This window comes from Protopterus annectens, chromosome 1.part1, assembly GCF_019279795.1.
Source record: "Protopterus annectens isolate FY-2018-M chromosome 1.part1, PAN1.0, whole genome shotgun sequence".
NCBI classification, from domain to species: Eukaryota; Metazoa; Chordata; order Ceratodontiformes; family Protopteridae; genus Protopterus; species Protopterus annectens.
The window spans coordinates 517,831,338-517,845,756 of NC_056726.1; the positions used below are offsets into that span (position 1 = coordinate 517,831,338).

Consider the following 14,419-nt stretch of genomic DNA (forward strand, 5'->3'; position numbering starts at 1 on the left):
CACAACTGCTTTGGAATTACAGTTAAACCTACACCTTGTCTGATATTTAATTTTGCCCACACTGAAATTTGATCCTGTTGAAATAAATTTACAGTAGTTACATGATTCACATTTGTAAGTACCCATTGTTCTGTGTGAGATACTTACTTCTGCCTCCACAAAATTCTTTAAATTTCTACCTCTTTTAAAAATTAAAGTCGGGCAATTTCCCAACTTCTCAATTAGTCCCTTCTCAAAATATAGTAGATTCCAATTTCCATCCAGGATCCATCTCAGATCACTTGCTTCTAAATTATACACAATAATAAAGCTCCTTTTAAATTCCTTTTGTGTACCAGTAGCCATAGGGCATGGCTCAACTTCTCCTAGCTCTACATTCACATACATCGATGGTTCATTAACAGGGCTAGAGCGTGCAACACTCATTCTCTGTTCACCAGTGAGGATAGGTCGATAAAAACCTGTACTTCTTTTAGTTTGTACCTCACTTATTAGTTCAAGTACTAAATATTCAGGATAACCACGGCTAATGAACATGTTTTTTAAAATCTCACATTCTTCCAAAAAGCTGACCATATCAGTTGTCATTTTTGCCGTTCTAACTAATTGACCTTTGAGCACAGATCTCTTCTGATGTGGGGGATGGCAACTAGTGTAATGTAACATAGTGTTTGAATAAGTGCTCTTAAGGTGAATTCTAGCTACATACCAATTCTCGCACTCTTCTTTCCTTAAATCCACATCTAAATAGGTGATTACCTTTTCATGAACTGAAAGTGTGAAATTCAAAAATGGTGTACTGCCATTCAAGTGCTGTATGAACTCTTTAGCATCATCCACAGAACCTTTGAACATAATAAAAACATTGTCCAAAAATCTGGTATATAGCTTTACCTTCTCCATCAACCTGTTGTCACAAAAAATTGTCTGGTGTTCCCACTGAGCCATTACTAGATTAGCGTAGCTCCCTCCACACGGTGACCCCATGGCTACTCCCACTACTTGTTTGTAAATATTGTTGTTGAACATTACATAGTTATTTTTTAAAATAATGTCCCTAAACTCTTGAAATAATCTAATCTTCTTTCGCTCTGCGCCATGATGTAACAACCTTTCAACAACCCAGTCAGTCCCAATTTCATGTGGTATAGAGAAATACAGGTCAACAACATCAACTGTTAAAAACAACACATCTGGATGAAAACCAAAATTCTCAATAGAAGTGAAAAAGGCCCAAGAATCTTTACAAATTTGTTCTTCCATCACTACATACTTTTTTAAGAGAGAATCAACAAATTTAGCACATGCATATGTAATGGATGATTTTGTATTGACCAAAGCTCTCTTTGGGGGGTTGTGCAGGTTTTTGTGGATTTTGGGTTGACCAAACAATGAGGGAATACTGGGATTCAAGTTCGATAAGTAATTAAAAACGTTAATATCAACCATACCTTCAATAAACAGGTCATTGATGAAAGAATTAATCCGTTTGTAAGCTACATTCATTTCATTAATACTAGATATTTCATATGTTCCAGCATTTAAAACAGATTCCATTCTGCTATTATAATCACTTTTGTTCATAATCACCAGTCCTCCTCCTTTGTCTGGTTTCATTACTCAGACAGGTAGAGACTTCAATACATTCAAGGCTTCCATCTCTTTGTTAGACAAATTTCTTTTCTGCCCTTTACAGTTTCTGTGTAAATTTCTTATGTCAAATTCACACATGTGCTCAAATAGTGGATGCACAGGTGGATTAAAGGTACTTGCTACTCTCATTTGATCGGTTAGCTGACCATCCCCACTGAACAGTTGGGCAAGATTTAACTTGCACGTGTAGAGTTTTAGGTCTACCAGGGTTTCTGCCAGCATTAAGTGCTCCAATGGAACAAAGTTAAAAACTTTACTGAAAATATCACATAGCTCAGCATTAATTTCAAAACTAGAATAGTTATAAATTTTGTAATCACCACATGGATTCATAAGGATACTTGGCTTCATTACTACCTGTTGTAATTTCTCACATCCTTCTTCCCCATCCATGTTCCCCCTGGTATTGTATCTCTTTTGATGGTTCTGGCCCTTGTTGGAAAAAGGGCAATGTTCACGGTCATCATATTCCTGATGATATGGCATATTATGCCTATCAGGAAACTGTTCACTTCTTGCACCTTGCTCTTCCTCCGAATAATTAAACATTTGATTACCAGGTGGGGGGCCTACCTGAGATAATACAGGACCTCGGTTCTCTTCACTAGCCCTAGTACCTTCTCCTGTTTTTGTATTGTGGTGATTCAAAAACCTTTTACCTTGTGAAGGAGGCGAAGTTGGATAAGCCACGCCGTTTTTATAATCATTAATATCCCTTCTTAGTTTTTTCATTTTCAAATCACTATTTTTCACCAGTTGTTTTTCTATAGAGGAAAATACTCTTTTATATTCAAACTGATATTGTGCAAAGTCTACATGTGATATTATCTCCTGGTTTAAAACTGCAGTTTCAGCTGCAAGGCTTTCTACTGTTAATTTGTAATGTTTACACATGGTTTCCATCAATTTGAAACCATGCTGATTAAACAGTTTGATTAAATCAGAGTGAAATGGTGTGTTAGCTTTTAAGCCTGAAGGGTACTGCCATGACCGTAAGCCTTTAGGCACCACACCTTCTCTTTTACACTCTTCAAAATACATGATTTCTAACTGCAATTTTTTAGCCTTGTATGACTTGCTGTCTAGTTCTTTTAGTTTTGTTACAATCGGAACACTTACCCCAGCCGGTCTCTCCTGTGAACCTTGTAGTACTCCATTTCCAAAAGCCAGTTTCTCATTTAGCCATACATTAACATCAGGAAGAACTATAAACCCCGGGTAAGCAGGAATCCCATTCCAGTTTCCTTCAATGTTATTGTTCGCATTCAACCCTCGATTTACATCATTTGGTGTAATACTGCATCCTGAATCTACTCCACAAACTCGTTCTCCTCCACCAATAGCGTCCTCTAATAAGTAACTAGCACCCTTCGGTTCGCCAGTGGCTCCAGCCTCTTTAGGTCTCACTACCAAGTTCGGTTGAGTGAGACTGTCCAGACATGCTGCCAAAACATTCAGTCTCTCATTTAAAGAGCTGATAATCGTGGTCAGTTTACTCAATTCAGGCAGCTCTTTGTGCGAGTTACCTGAAAGCTGCAAAGGGCTTTCAGTGATATCATCCATTGTACTCCCCGAAGCCATACAAAAACCACAATAGACTAAGCGACAACACGGACCAAACGAGCAAAATAAATAAAATAACGGCTCCGGTGCACAAATGAATAATCCACAAAGCTTTATTCCAAACGAAAGTGAAGTGCTTTTAGTCTACCCTGCCAGTTTGGTACACTTCATCAGACAAATCAGCTGTGCAAAACAAGAGAGTTAAATCTTCTTCTTCTTTCGGCTTTTCCCAGTTAGGGGTCATCACAGCGGATCACCTGTCTGCTCATGACTGGCAGTGGAGTTTTACAGTGTCAAGTTGCCAGCCCGGCACCCAACCTTCCACAGAAGGCACACACACGCACTCACGCCTAGGGCCAATTTAGAGTGTGCAATCCACCTACAGCATGTCTTTGGGATGTGGGAGGAAACCGGAGCACCCAGAGGAAACCCACGCAACCACAGGGAGGACATGCAGACTCCGCACAGAAAGCACCCCAGCCGAGGATCGAACCGGAGAACCTCTTGCTGTGAGGTGGCAACGCTAACCGCTGCACCACCGTGGCCGCCAAAACAAGAGAGTTAAATAAATTTTTTAAAATAAGATTGACATGACAACCAGCCTATGACAATTACAATACACAAAAGTCAGAATAACAACAAACCTTACTGGCCAAAATAGTTCAGGATGCTCCTACAATGTAGAGGATTACTTAGATCCTAGAGAAGAATGGTGATGAGGTGAAAAAGAGAGGGACAGATATGTTGGAGCTGTTATAAATTCTAACAGAAACCAGGACAGGGGAAGCAAGGAGTACCAGATTAATAATCAGGCAATACCGACCACGGATGTCTATTAAAAGGGGGGAAAAGTACAAAAAGCAGAGACGTGTGGGGAAAAATGGGGCGGGGGCAGTAGAGTAGAATATGTATGGCCTCAGGAAGAATTACCAGATCTAAGGAAATTTAGAATATTTGGTTGGAAATGTTTGCACAAATATTTGTACACCCAAAACAGGCTCAGTTAAATGATCTCAGTGTTAGAGGGGAGATACGGGAGATGTAAACAAGATCAAATAGGGGTTAGGCACATATTGGTTGGAGATGCACTATGGGCTTGATGCAGAAGCTGCTGGGATATACATGGTAGTTTGGAGAAACTTACTTTTATTTAAGTTGAGCAACACAGTTACAGTACCAGAAACATGTAAGGACATTGATAACCTTGATACTACTAACAACAAAGAAAGCAATCACAGAAAATGGAAAAAAGATTTAGAACCTGCAATTAAAGAAGTGATAAGAATAGCGAACAATCTGAGAGACCAGGAAATTAACTTATTACCACTGAGATGAGGGCAGCTACATAAGAGCAAACGGAGAAAATGATGTAAAGCTAAGAATGTGCAAAAAAGAACACATGGGAAAAGAATAGATATTATAGTAGGTGATATGCAAGGTGAGACCTACAAAACTAGATGGGGAAGGCAAAATAAGCACAGTATGTGGACTAACAACTTCCTCTGTAGAATGTTGACATAAATCAGTTGTCTGAAGATTCATTTTGGCATGGTATATTTGTGCAGTGGACAGTGTTGTCACCTTACAGAAAGAGGTTTGCCAGTTTGATTCTGTGCCTTTTGTGCAGATTATGCATGTCCTCCCTGTGTTTGCATGGGTTTCTTCTGGGTGCCCCTCTTTCCTCCCACATTCCAAAAACATGTAGTAGTTGGATAGGACTGTAAACTGACCAGAAGGTTTGTTTGTGTGTGTGGTACTACCATGGCAGGCTGTCTGGTGATGTAAACCTTGGTTCTAGATGATTGTCACTGTTGAAGTTACACTCCAACCCCATGTACAAAAAATGGGAAAAAGGTGTGATGGATAGATGGATTCTTTTAGAAAGACTCTGGTTGGATGTATGTTAAATAATTGTTAATTCAAGTCAGTATGGGTCAGGAATAAGAAGACACTGACAGAAATCAGCAAGAGGAAGTAAAATACAAGTTAATTTACAATGGCAGCATTACGTGTGTGTGTGTGTGTGTGTGTGTGTGTGTGTGTGTGTGTGTGTGTGTGTGTGTGTGTGTGTGTGTGTGCAATTGGATGCAGTATATGGACGTGGTTCAGGCCCTGTGTCCTCTCACAGTTTTTGTTAGTTTGTGGAAATTTTACTTTTTTCCTTCTCTGTGATAAGAATGGTGAGGGCCCATATCACAACATCAAACTAACAAAAGTTTGATCGTTGTAATATCACAGTCCTATCCAACTTCAACTACTGATAATGAAATCTTACCACCTGGTTACAATATCCTAAGAGCAGACCGCAAAATTAAAAAGGGAGGTGGAGTAGCCATACTCTAAAAAAGGGTTACAAATCTCCACACTAGACTCCTATCCAACACCTCACAATAATGTAGAAATTCTTGCCATCAAACCTCAACTTAACACTAGTAAATCCATAATCATCATCTGCATCTACCTACCTCCTGGTAATAATACTTGTATCCTTGAAGACACCCTTGCTGGATTATCTTCATCTTTCCCTCAGGAAACTATAATTCTAGGTGACTTTAATATTGATTGGAAAACCTGCACACAAAATCAGCCAACTTTACACATTAACCTACATGGAGTTTCACAAATGATCAACTTCCCAACCAGAATTAACAAACCCAATAGTAAAGAGAGTATATTAGATTGGATACTCATAAACAATCACCAGCAAATGTATAAGGCTGGAACCCTTCCTGCAGATGTAAGTGACCACTCACTCACTTATATCATTAGGCATAAGACAACTACTCCTAAGCCAACCACACTTAGAACAATCAGAACCAATAAAAATTTTAATCCTGACTATTTCCAAAGTGAACTTAGAGCATGTGACTGGACACCTATTAAACACCTCCCTCTAGATGAGGCAGTGAATTACTTTAATTCAAAATTTTTAACTATCCTAGACTATCATGCACCAAAACGTACTATTAGAAATAAGTATAAGCCAGCCCCATAGCTTACTAAGGAAACCAGGCAGAAAATCCTACTTGGAAACAAACTCTGGGCTCTATGGAGATCCACTAAGCAACCCGTAGACCAACTTAAATTTAAACAAATGAGAAATTATACAATAAAAGCCATTTTCTTGGACAAAAAAAAACTTTTGCTGTCATCTCCAGCAAAATAACCAAAATAATCCACAAAAGTTCTGGGCCAGTATAAACAAACTTCTTCACCCTGGTCATTCCACCACACCACCCCCAACAGGAGCCAACCCCAAAGATCCCAAACAAACAGCTAATGCCTTCAATACCTTCTTCACAGAGGCCATCCAATCACTGGCCAACCAAATAACAACTCAGAATTCTAGTCACCCTAATTCTGTAACAAATTCACTCCCTATATTCCACTGACAACCAGTCCCAACTCACCTTATCTGTAATCCTCTTCAAAAACTAAAACCATCAACCGATAACCTACCAGCAGAATATCTCCAAAAAGCTGCCAAAGCTATAGCCTACCAAATATCAATCCTGAAAAATAGAACCTTACAAGAGGGAAATATTCCTACCATCTGGAAAATCTCCCACATCATCCCCCTACACAAAGGTGGCAATTCTAACGAATACTCCAACTACCGTCCAATAGCATTACTGTCTCCTTTAGCTAAAATAATGGAAAGATGTATCCATAAACAACTACTTGATCACTTACTACAAAATAATCTACTAGCAAATTGCCAACATGGCTTCAGACCATTTCATAGTACTACCACTGCTCTTCTATCCTTCTCTGAGAGTATCAGTCATAACAAAAATAATAACACCCTCTCCTCAGCACTCTTTATTGACCTTTCCAAAGCTTTTGACATGGTCAACCATCAGTTACTTATAAATGTACTAAGATCTCTTTCCCTAAATTCACTGGTTATTCAGTGGTTCCAATTGTACCTTTACAACAGACAACAAGCGGTGCTTTGGGACAATAACCTATCTTTACATCTCCCTGTTGCACTAGGAGTCCCTCAGGGCTCAATTCTAGGTCCCCTCCTATTCTCAATCTATATAAATGACCTTCATCTAGTAATTACTCAGGCTACCTGTATTCAATATGCAGATGATTCTACAATCATCTGCTCAGCTAAATCTTCATCTGAACTACAGTCCTTAACCCAGGGAATGTTTACTGTAGTAGAAAATTGGTTTTTACAATGCTGCCTCCTCCTGAACCCCAAAAAGACAAACTATTGCTCTTCACACCCACCCGCAAGTCCAGACCAATAAACTTCTCAGTCCTATCCAATAACGGAACCATTATATCTCCAGACCTAACCACTAAACTTCTAGGTATAACAATAGACAACAACCTTACCTACAAAACTCACATTAGCAATACTATAAAAACTGTAAACAGGAAACTGGGCTCTCTGTATAGGATAAAACCATTCCTTACTCCACAAGCCAGAACTTCTATTGCCCTTACCCATTTAATCTCCACACTCCTCTATGCTTCATCCATATATACAAATCTGACTAAGAACAACCTCAACAAACTGTCAAACTCTTATAATAACATAGCTAGATTTGCCACAGCCTCCTCTTTCAGAACCCACCATTGTCATAATCTGAAACATCTAGGCTGGCTTGAGCTACAAAACCAAATCCATTATAACCAACTTATCATTGCCCACAAAACCTTCTTCCAACCAACTAAAACACCAATACTATCAAACCTTTTCATCCCATATAAAAACCTAAATAACTTACACTCATCCAAAAAATTACTAGTATCTACTAGTATATCTAACAATATCTCTGGTAACTCGCTATTCTGTAATGCTGTTGGAAAATACTGGAACCAACTTCCAAATGAACTTACATCTATGTCCTCTTTAACACTATTTAAACAAAAATTGAAACTTTACCTCAAAACACACTGGTTATGCCCCTGTACAAACCCAGACTAATCTAAAATGGCATTGCTATCATCAACTCTGCTGACCTAGTTTCTTTTTTCTTCCTTCCTTGAGAATAGAGCTACTAGCACATTTATATAATGTTCTGTAACAATTTTTGTACTCAACAATTGAAATGTAATAATCTGCTATTACTTTTGTACATACATTTATATGTTTACCATTTTATGTTTATGCCTAAGTTTTATTAATCTTTTCAAGTGGAGCTTATCTCCCCGGGCCTCTGCTGAAAATGGACATGTATCCAGTTAGACTAGCCCGGTCAACAAATGTAAAATAAAATAAATATCGAACCCTAAATTCTGAAACCCAACAAAACCGAAGACACAGAACAGCGATTTTTTTCCCAGGGAAAAAAATCGCTGTTCCATGACAAAAAAAAATTAACCTTAAACTTAAACTAAAGGTGGGGGCTTCACCCCCACCCCCCCAACATGGGGGGCTTTGCCCCCCCACACCCCCTGTACTTAAATATACCAACTCCAAGATTGCACCACAGTGGAGGAAAAGCAAAGCCATGAAAATGGCCCACTAACTGTTTTTCCCTGGGAAAAAAGTTGATATTCCACGGCTTCGCTATTTTCAACATTCGGACTTTAAGGTTCGATATTACAATGTTCGAACTTGTTTTAGTTTGACGTTGTAATATAGACCCGAATGGTGATACTAGGTTAGTGTGCTATCAGACTAATTAACAGTGGTACCTGTAGAGCTCCAAGTAGTTGAGAAATTCTGAGAAGATCTAAGGCATCGACAACATAGGAGGTGGATTGTCATTGGATAAGTATGAGCTTTTCAGAGAATAAAGCCCCCACCAGGTGGGGATATGGGAAGTAAAGCTGTCTCACTTTTATTTTTGTCCAGTTGTATTTTTAGAAAAGTAGAGGTCTGGCTTTCTTAAATTGCATTTTTTTTATTTAACACCTTTTTTTAAATTATCACTTAAGACATAGGCAAGCATACATTAATATAAAAGAAAACAAGCCACATTAACATTTCTAGTTACATGCATTATACATCACAAATATTTTTTATAACTATCATCAGTCCACTTCTCCTCCTGAACATTGTTCTGCATCTATTTTTCCCACAATTTCCATTTATTTCTATGTAATTTTCTCCTTCCCTTTTCTAATCACTCTACTTCCAGTCCTTTTATCTCTGTTACATTATTCAGTACTTCAAATATAGTTGGCTTAGACTTTGAGACCCATGTTCTAGTAATTGATTTTTTGGCAGCCACAAGACCTTTCTGTGTGTGGGCAATTTAGATCCTGTGTCCCAGCTCAAAAGAATAATTTCCCTAGTTACAATCATTTGCTCTCCCAATATTTCTGACAGAGTATTCTGTACGGAATTTTTTAAATCTGCCAACTCATTACACTCCCAAAACATATGCCCCCCACTTACCTCTTTCCCCATCACACCTCCAACATTTGCTATCTACCTGTGGAAAAAATTATTTGAATTCTGCTTGGGATATAAAAATATTTATGCAAACTCTTCCAAACAAAAATCCTAAACCTTCTAGACGTTGTTGCATACTTGTGAGCCATACATATGTCCTCCCATTGTTCCCTTGTAAATTGTTTATTCAGTCTCTCTAATCAATCTTTTTAACCCCCTCTAATTGTTTTTTATAGTTATTGTGCAATATTTTATATAGCCCTACTGATTATCCCTTTATTAACAGCAGCTTGTGTACTAGATTCAACTAAAAACTCTACCAGATCAGGTCTTTTACTTACGATTTCCCTATCCCTTTCTGTTTGTCTATACTCTGACATCAATTCAAGGTAAGGAAGGCATTATCTAGCCTGCAGTCCATATGTCTTCTTGGTCTCTTCCCATTCTCTTACCTTTCCCCGTCTAGTTATTTGTTCCCAATACCTTGTTTCCTTTGACATTTTTCTCCAGTAAACTCCAGCCCCTCTTGCTTATTTTCTGTACTCCTACTTACAGTCATCCCTATTGGCAAAATCTACTTTCTGCAGTCTTGTACTGGCTTAGTTCTCAGAATAGCTTATTTTACTGTAGGAATATAGTATTCTGTATGGCTGTTATTATCCTTAAAGAGCTACCTCCAAAATTCCTCTCTCTCTCTCTCTCTCTCTATCCCTGTTTCTTGAATCCCTCCTCCTGCTTCATCATCACCCGCTTCCACTTTGAATTATAATTTTTCTTTCTCTCTCTCTCTCTCTATCCCTGTTTCTTGAATCCCTCCCCCTGCTTCATCATCACCCGCTTCCACTTTGAATTATAATTTTTCTTTCTCTCTCTCTCTCTATCCCTGTTTCTTGAATCCCTCCCCCTGCTTCATCATCACCCGTTTCCACTTTGAATTATATTTTTTCTGCTTGTGTTATGAATATGAGCTGTAACTGTGTAGCTGTAAAATAGCCCTACAAATCAGGTAATCTTAAACAACCTTCTTCTGTTGGAAGGATCAATGTGTCCCACTTAACCCTTGCCCTCTTCCTCTTCCAGATAAATTCATTAAACTCTTTATTAATTATCGTCTACAACTTCTGTTCTGGTTGATCAAAATATGCCTGACCTGTATATAAAACTAAGGGAGCTAAAAACATTTTTACTGCTTGTATCTTACTATCCAGATCCATAAACAAGAGTTTCCGGTTTCTCAGTTTTAGTATTATCTTTTGTTTAGTCTCTTCCCACATATCCTTAGCAGCTCTTTTTTAATCCTTACTCCTAAATACTTCATTTTATTGTGTCCCCATAAATATGGGTATTGCTGAGCCGATTCATGTGTGGCTACATATTTACGACTATAGCCTTTTGTTTTATCTTCATTAATTTTATATCCTGAAAAGACTTGAAACTGTCTCAAAATGTTCCACACAATGAGATGTCCTTTTTTGGATTTATCAGGTACAAAATAATATTTTTCTTGATTTGAGTCCATTATTTTCTTTACCAGTGGCTTCAAATATAAAGCAAATAACAAAGGAGAAAGAGGACACCCTGCCTGGTTCCTTTGTTGTGACATGACTTATCAGAGAGGAACCCCCCCACTTTAATTCTTGCCTCCAGTTCTTCATATATCCTCCTAATTAACCTTATTATTGTATCAGGGAATACAAATGTTTCCATCGCCGTACTCATAATATCCCCGCTTACTCTATCTGCTTCAGTCTGGATCATCGTTGTTCTGTTAATTTTGTCAGATGTTTGCCTCCCCTCCACAAAACCACATTGAACATTATCTATCAATTGTGACAGCACCTTTGCCATTCTTTTAGCTAGTATAGACATAAACACTTTATAATCTTTGTTTAAAATCTAAATTGGTCAATATGAAGCTGGGTCTGATGGGTCTCTTGCTCCTTTAAGTATTACAGCCACCACAGCTTTCTTCCAAGATGTTGGTGCTTCCCCTCTTTTAAAAAACTGTTAAACAAAACCTTTCAGATCTTTATCACTTTCTTCCCTCTAAACTTCCAAACTTCCACAGGAATACTTCTTGAATTTTATTGATTTAATGTTAATTAACTTCACCACAACTAATTTAAACTGAACTTTATACGAAATTAGTAAACTTTCCCCACCTCATTATAGCGGCCACATGGAAATGTAAGTAAAATCCTGTGCAAGAGAACACAGCAGTGCTGTTTGTAACACTGCATTCTTACATTCTACAAACTTGAACATGAGTCATGCAAAACTAGCTTGGAGATGTTAGAGAGAACTTGGTGTTAAAACAGCAATGCTTTGTTGTCTTCTTCTTGTATGAGATTTTCCTAATTCTCTGTCCTCTTGTGAGGTTCACTTCCCCGCTTTTGTTGTTTTTAAGTTGCTCTTATGGTTATATTAACACAGTTTACACAAATAATTTCCATTTTTTAATTGCTTCATTGCACAAATGTTGCCATGTTGCTTCTCTGTCATTGCGATATTCTTGTTTCATTGCAAGAATGTTGCAGTGACACAGAAATGGCATGCTATGGACCTTTTTTCTATTTTTTCCCTCTCAACCATATATCTATCAAGTCCTCACCTCAAATAGCCTTTTCCTTTTCTTATCCTCTTGTATGCATAGGCTGACCAGAGGAACGCAAGAAATGAAGAGTTGTAGCTGTCTTCCTTATGAGCTTGTTGGAAAATTCCATAGCCTCCCATTCACTCAGCTTAAAGTAATATGAATGGCCAGTCATGCACATGCTGTTATAATTATAGCACAGAGGTCCATTAGTGCTTTGTATCTTACATTTATGATTATGTCTAAGTTCTTGTTTTTTCCCTCTAGTGCCTTGGCATGTACAAAGTGAACTGTGTCTTTATCCCTCATTTAACAAGAGAAATAATAAAAAAACACTTGACTCCCCTGATATGCATGTGTCCACACTGTAGGTTCACTGATAACACATGACGCCAGTGTTACAGACAGGGGCACTTCCTCTACACCAGGGGACAGCATGTGTAGTAGCATGTAAATATATCAGAACTGTATCTCTCCTTTCTTTTCAAGTACTTAGCTGTGCCTAGTTTTGCATCCCCTGCCTGTTGGGGTCAGTGGAATGTAATGCAAAATAGTATTGTCTGCAGTTGTCAGCATTACCAACACCTACCTGATCTCTTCATGTGCATATACATGTCCTTCTATTCTTTTGTTGCAGTATTCTATCGCTAAATGATCTTTGTACATTTATTAAACTGAAATATTAATTAGTAACATAAATAGTATTTTGTTGTAGTTGATATTTTATTGTTGACATTTTGCTGCTTGTAGTACAATGTAGTTGTGGAGTTGCTAAAAATGTTGTATACATGCATTATTAAGAACCAGAGGAATGGTTGAAGGTACAAAAACCAGACGTTTCAATGTCTTACATTGTTTTATAATGTAAGTAATGCTTACAGTATGTTTTTTGTTGTAGGACATAATCGAGAGCTCTGTCGTGGAAGGATTATTCCATATACTCCCATATAAGGATGTACCGGAAGAATGTTTGGTGTATGTGACTGCCTGTATTTCAGAACTGATTACACATGGTATGCCTAAATGAACTGAATGTCCTGTGACAGTTAATATCTTACTGTTTTCATTTATTGAAATATTTGTATGCTTTACTGTCCTCTTCTTCTCTATGACCTCCACATTTTGTTTCTGTTATAGCTGGAATATTGGCTGTATGAAACAAAATATAATTAGTCAGACACAGAAAAGTTTTACAGGCAAAAGGCTGTTTTGTATTTTGATAAGTAACTTTTATCAAACAAAATACTGATGCACACTCCTTGATGAGTAATAATGGATATTTTATTATGTTTATTTGATGGAAGAGAGGTGTTGTCCTCTTTATAAAATACCATTCATTGTTTTAGATTAGAAATGAATGTGGCAAGACAGCATTAGAAACAGGAGATAGTGAATTTGTTTTCAGTAAAAATAATAGCTAGCCTATCCATTGTGCCTTGATGGGTTGCACCCAGTTTATTTGCAGACCAAAAGTAGGCGTGAGAAATTTTTTGCACTTTCCATTGTCTGTACTACTGGTATGCATAAAATGTATCCTGTCATTTTCCCTTAGCATTTCCTTATGCAGCTTGTTTGATATCATCATTGTATTTTCTTAAGATGTGGTTCACTGTATTCATCACAAATTTCAGTTTCCTAGTTTCATTTTAGTTAGCTTTTCTCAATTAAATGAATCATTTCTTGTACTTCATTTTTCAGATGATTTTCATGTAGCCTTTCCCATACCCTAGATAATCTGTCAGTCTTAATGAGCACATGTCTTGGGATTTGTGAATCATTACTCTGTGTATATAGAAGAGACGTACTTGACATATCTACTTTATGAGCAAGTAATAAATTCCACCATGTAATTATTCTTGAAGTTGGTTGAAAGGATAGTAAGGATGAAGATATTGTGAAGAACTCCTCCCACAGACGTCCATAACTGTAGTTTCAGTTGCTATATAGAAATAGCAGAAATTGTCCAGTTAACTGTGTGAAAGAAACAAATTTTTATGACTCCAAGAGAACAGTAGAGAAAAAGACATGCCCAGCATTCGAAAGCATCAGGCATTAATTTAAGAACTGTATGTGGATAATAAGTCTGACTGAGTTCACAGCTCTCAGATGTTTAAAGAAGAATCAGGCTGGAGACATTAAAACTGCCGCCCTGAAGCCCTGTCCCTCATAAAAAAATAGTTTTCTGGTAAATTGTTTGGATTACATTCAATCACTAATGCAAGACATTGACTCCTCACTTATTATTGTTC

At 37.6% G+C, this 14,419-nt stretch overlaps 1 protein-coding gene across 1 annotated transcript in view; it reads left to right on the plus strand.

The window, feature by feature from the left end:
* LOC122814803 (vacuolar protein 8-like) overlaps positions 1–14,419 on the plus strand; it is a 988,388-nt gene that overhangs the window by 903,012 nt on the left and 70,957 nt on the right. Inside the window, exon 12 of the mRNA XM_044087110.1 lies at positions 13,069–13,183. Coding sequence (XP_043943045.1) covers positions 13,069–13,183 — 115 coding nt within the window. The remainder of the gene's footprint in view (positions 1–13,068; positions 13,184–14,419) is intronic.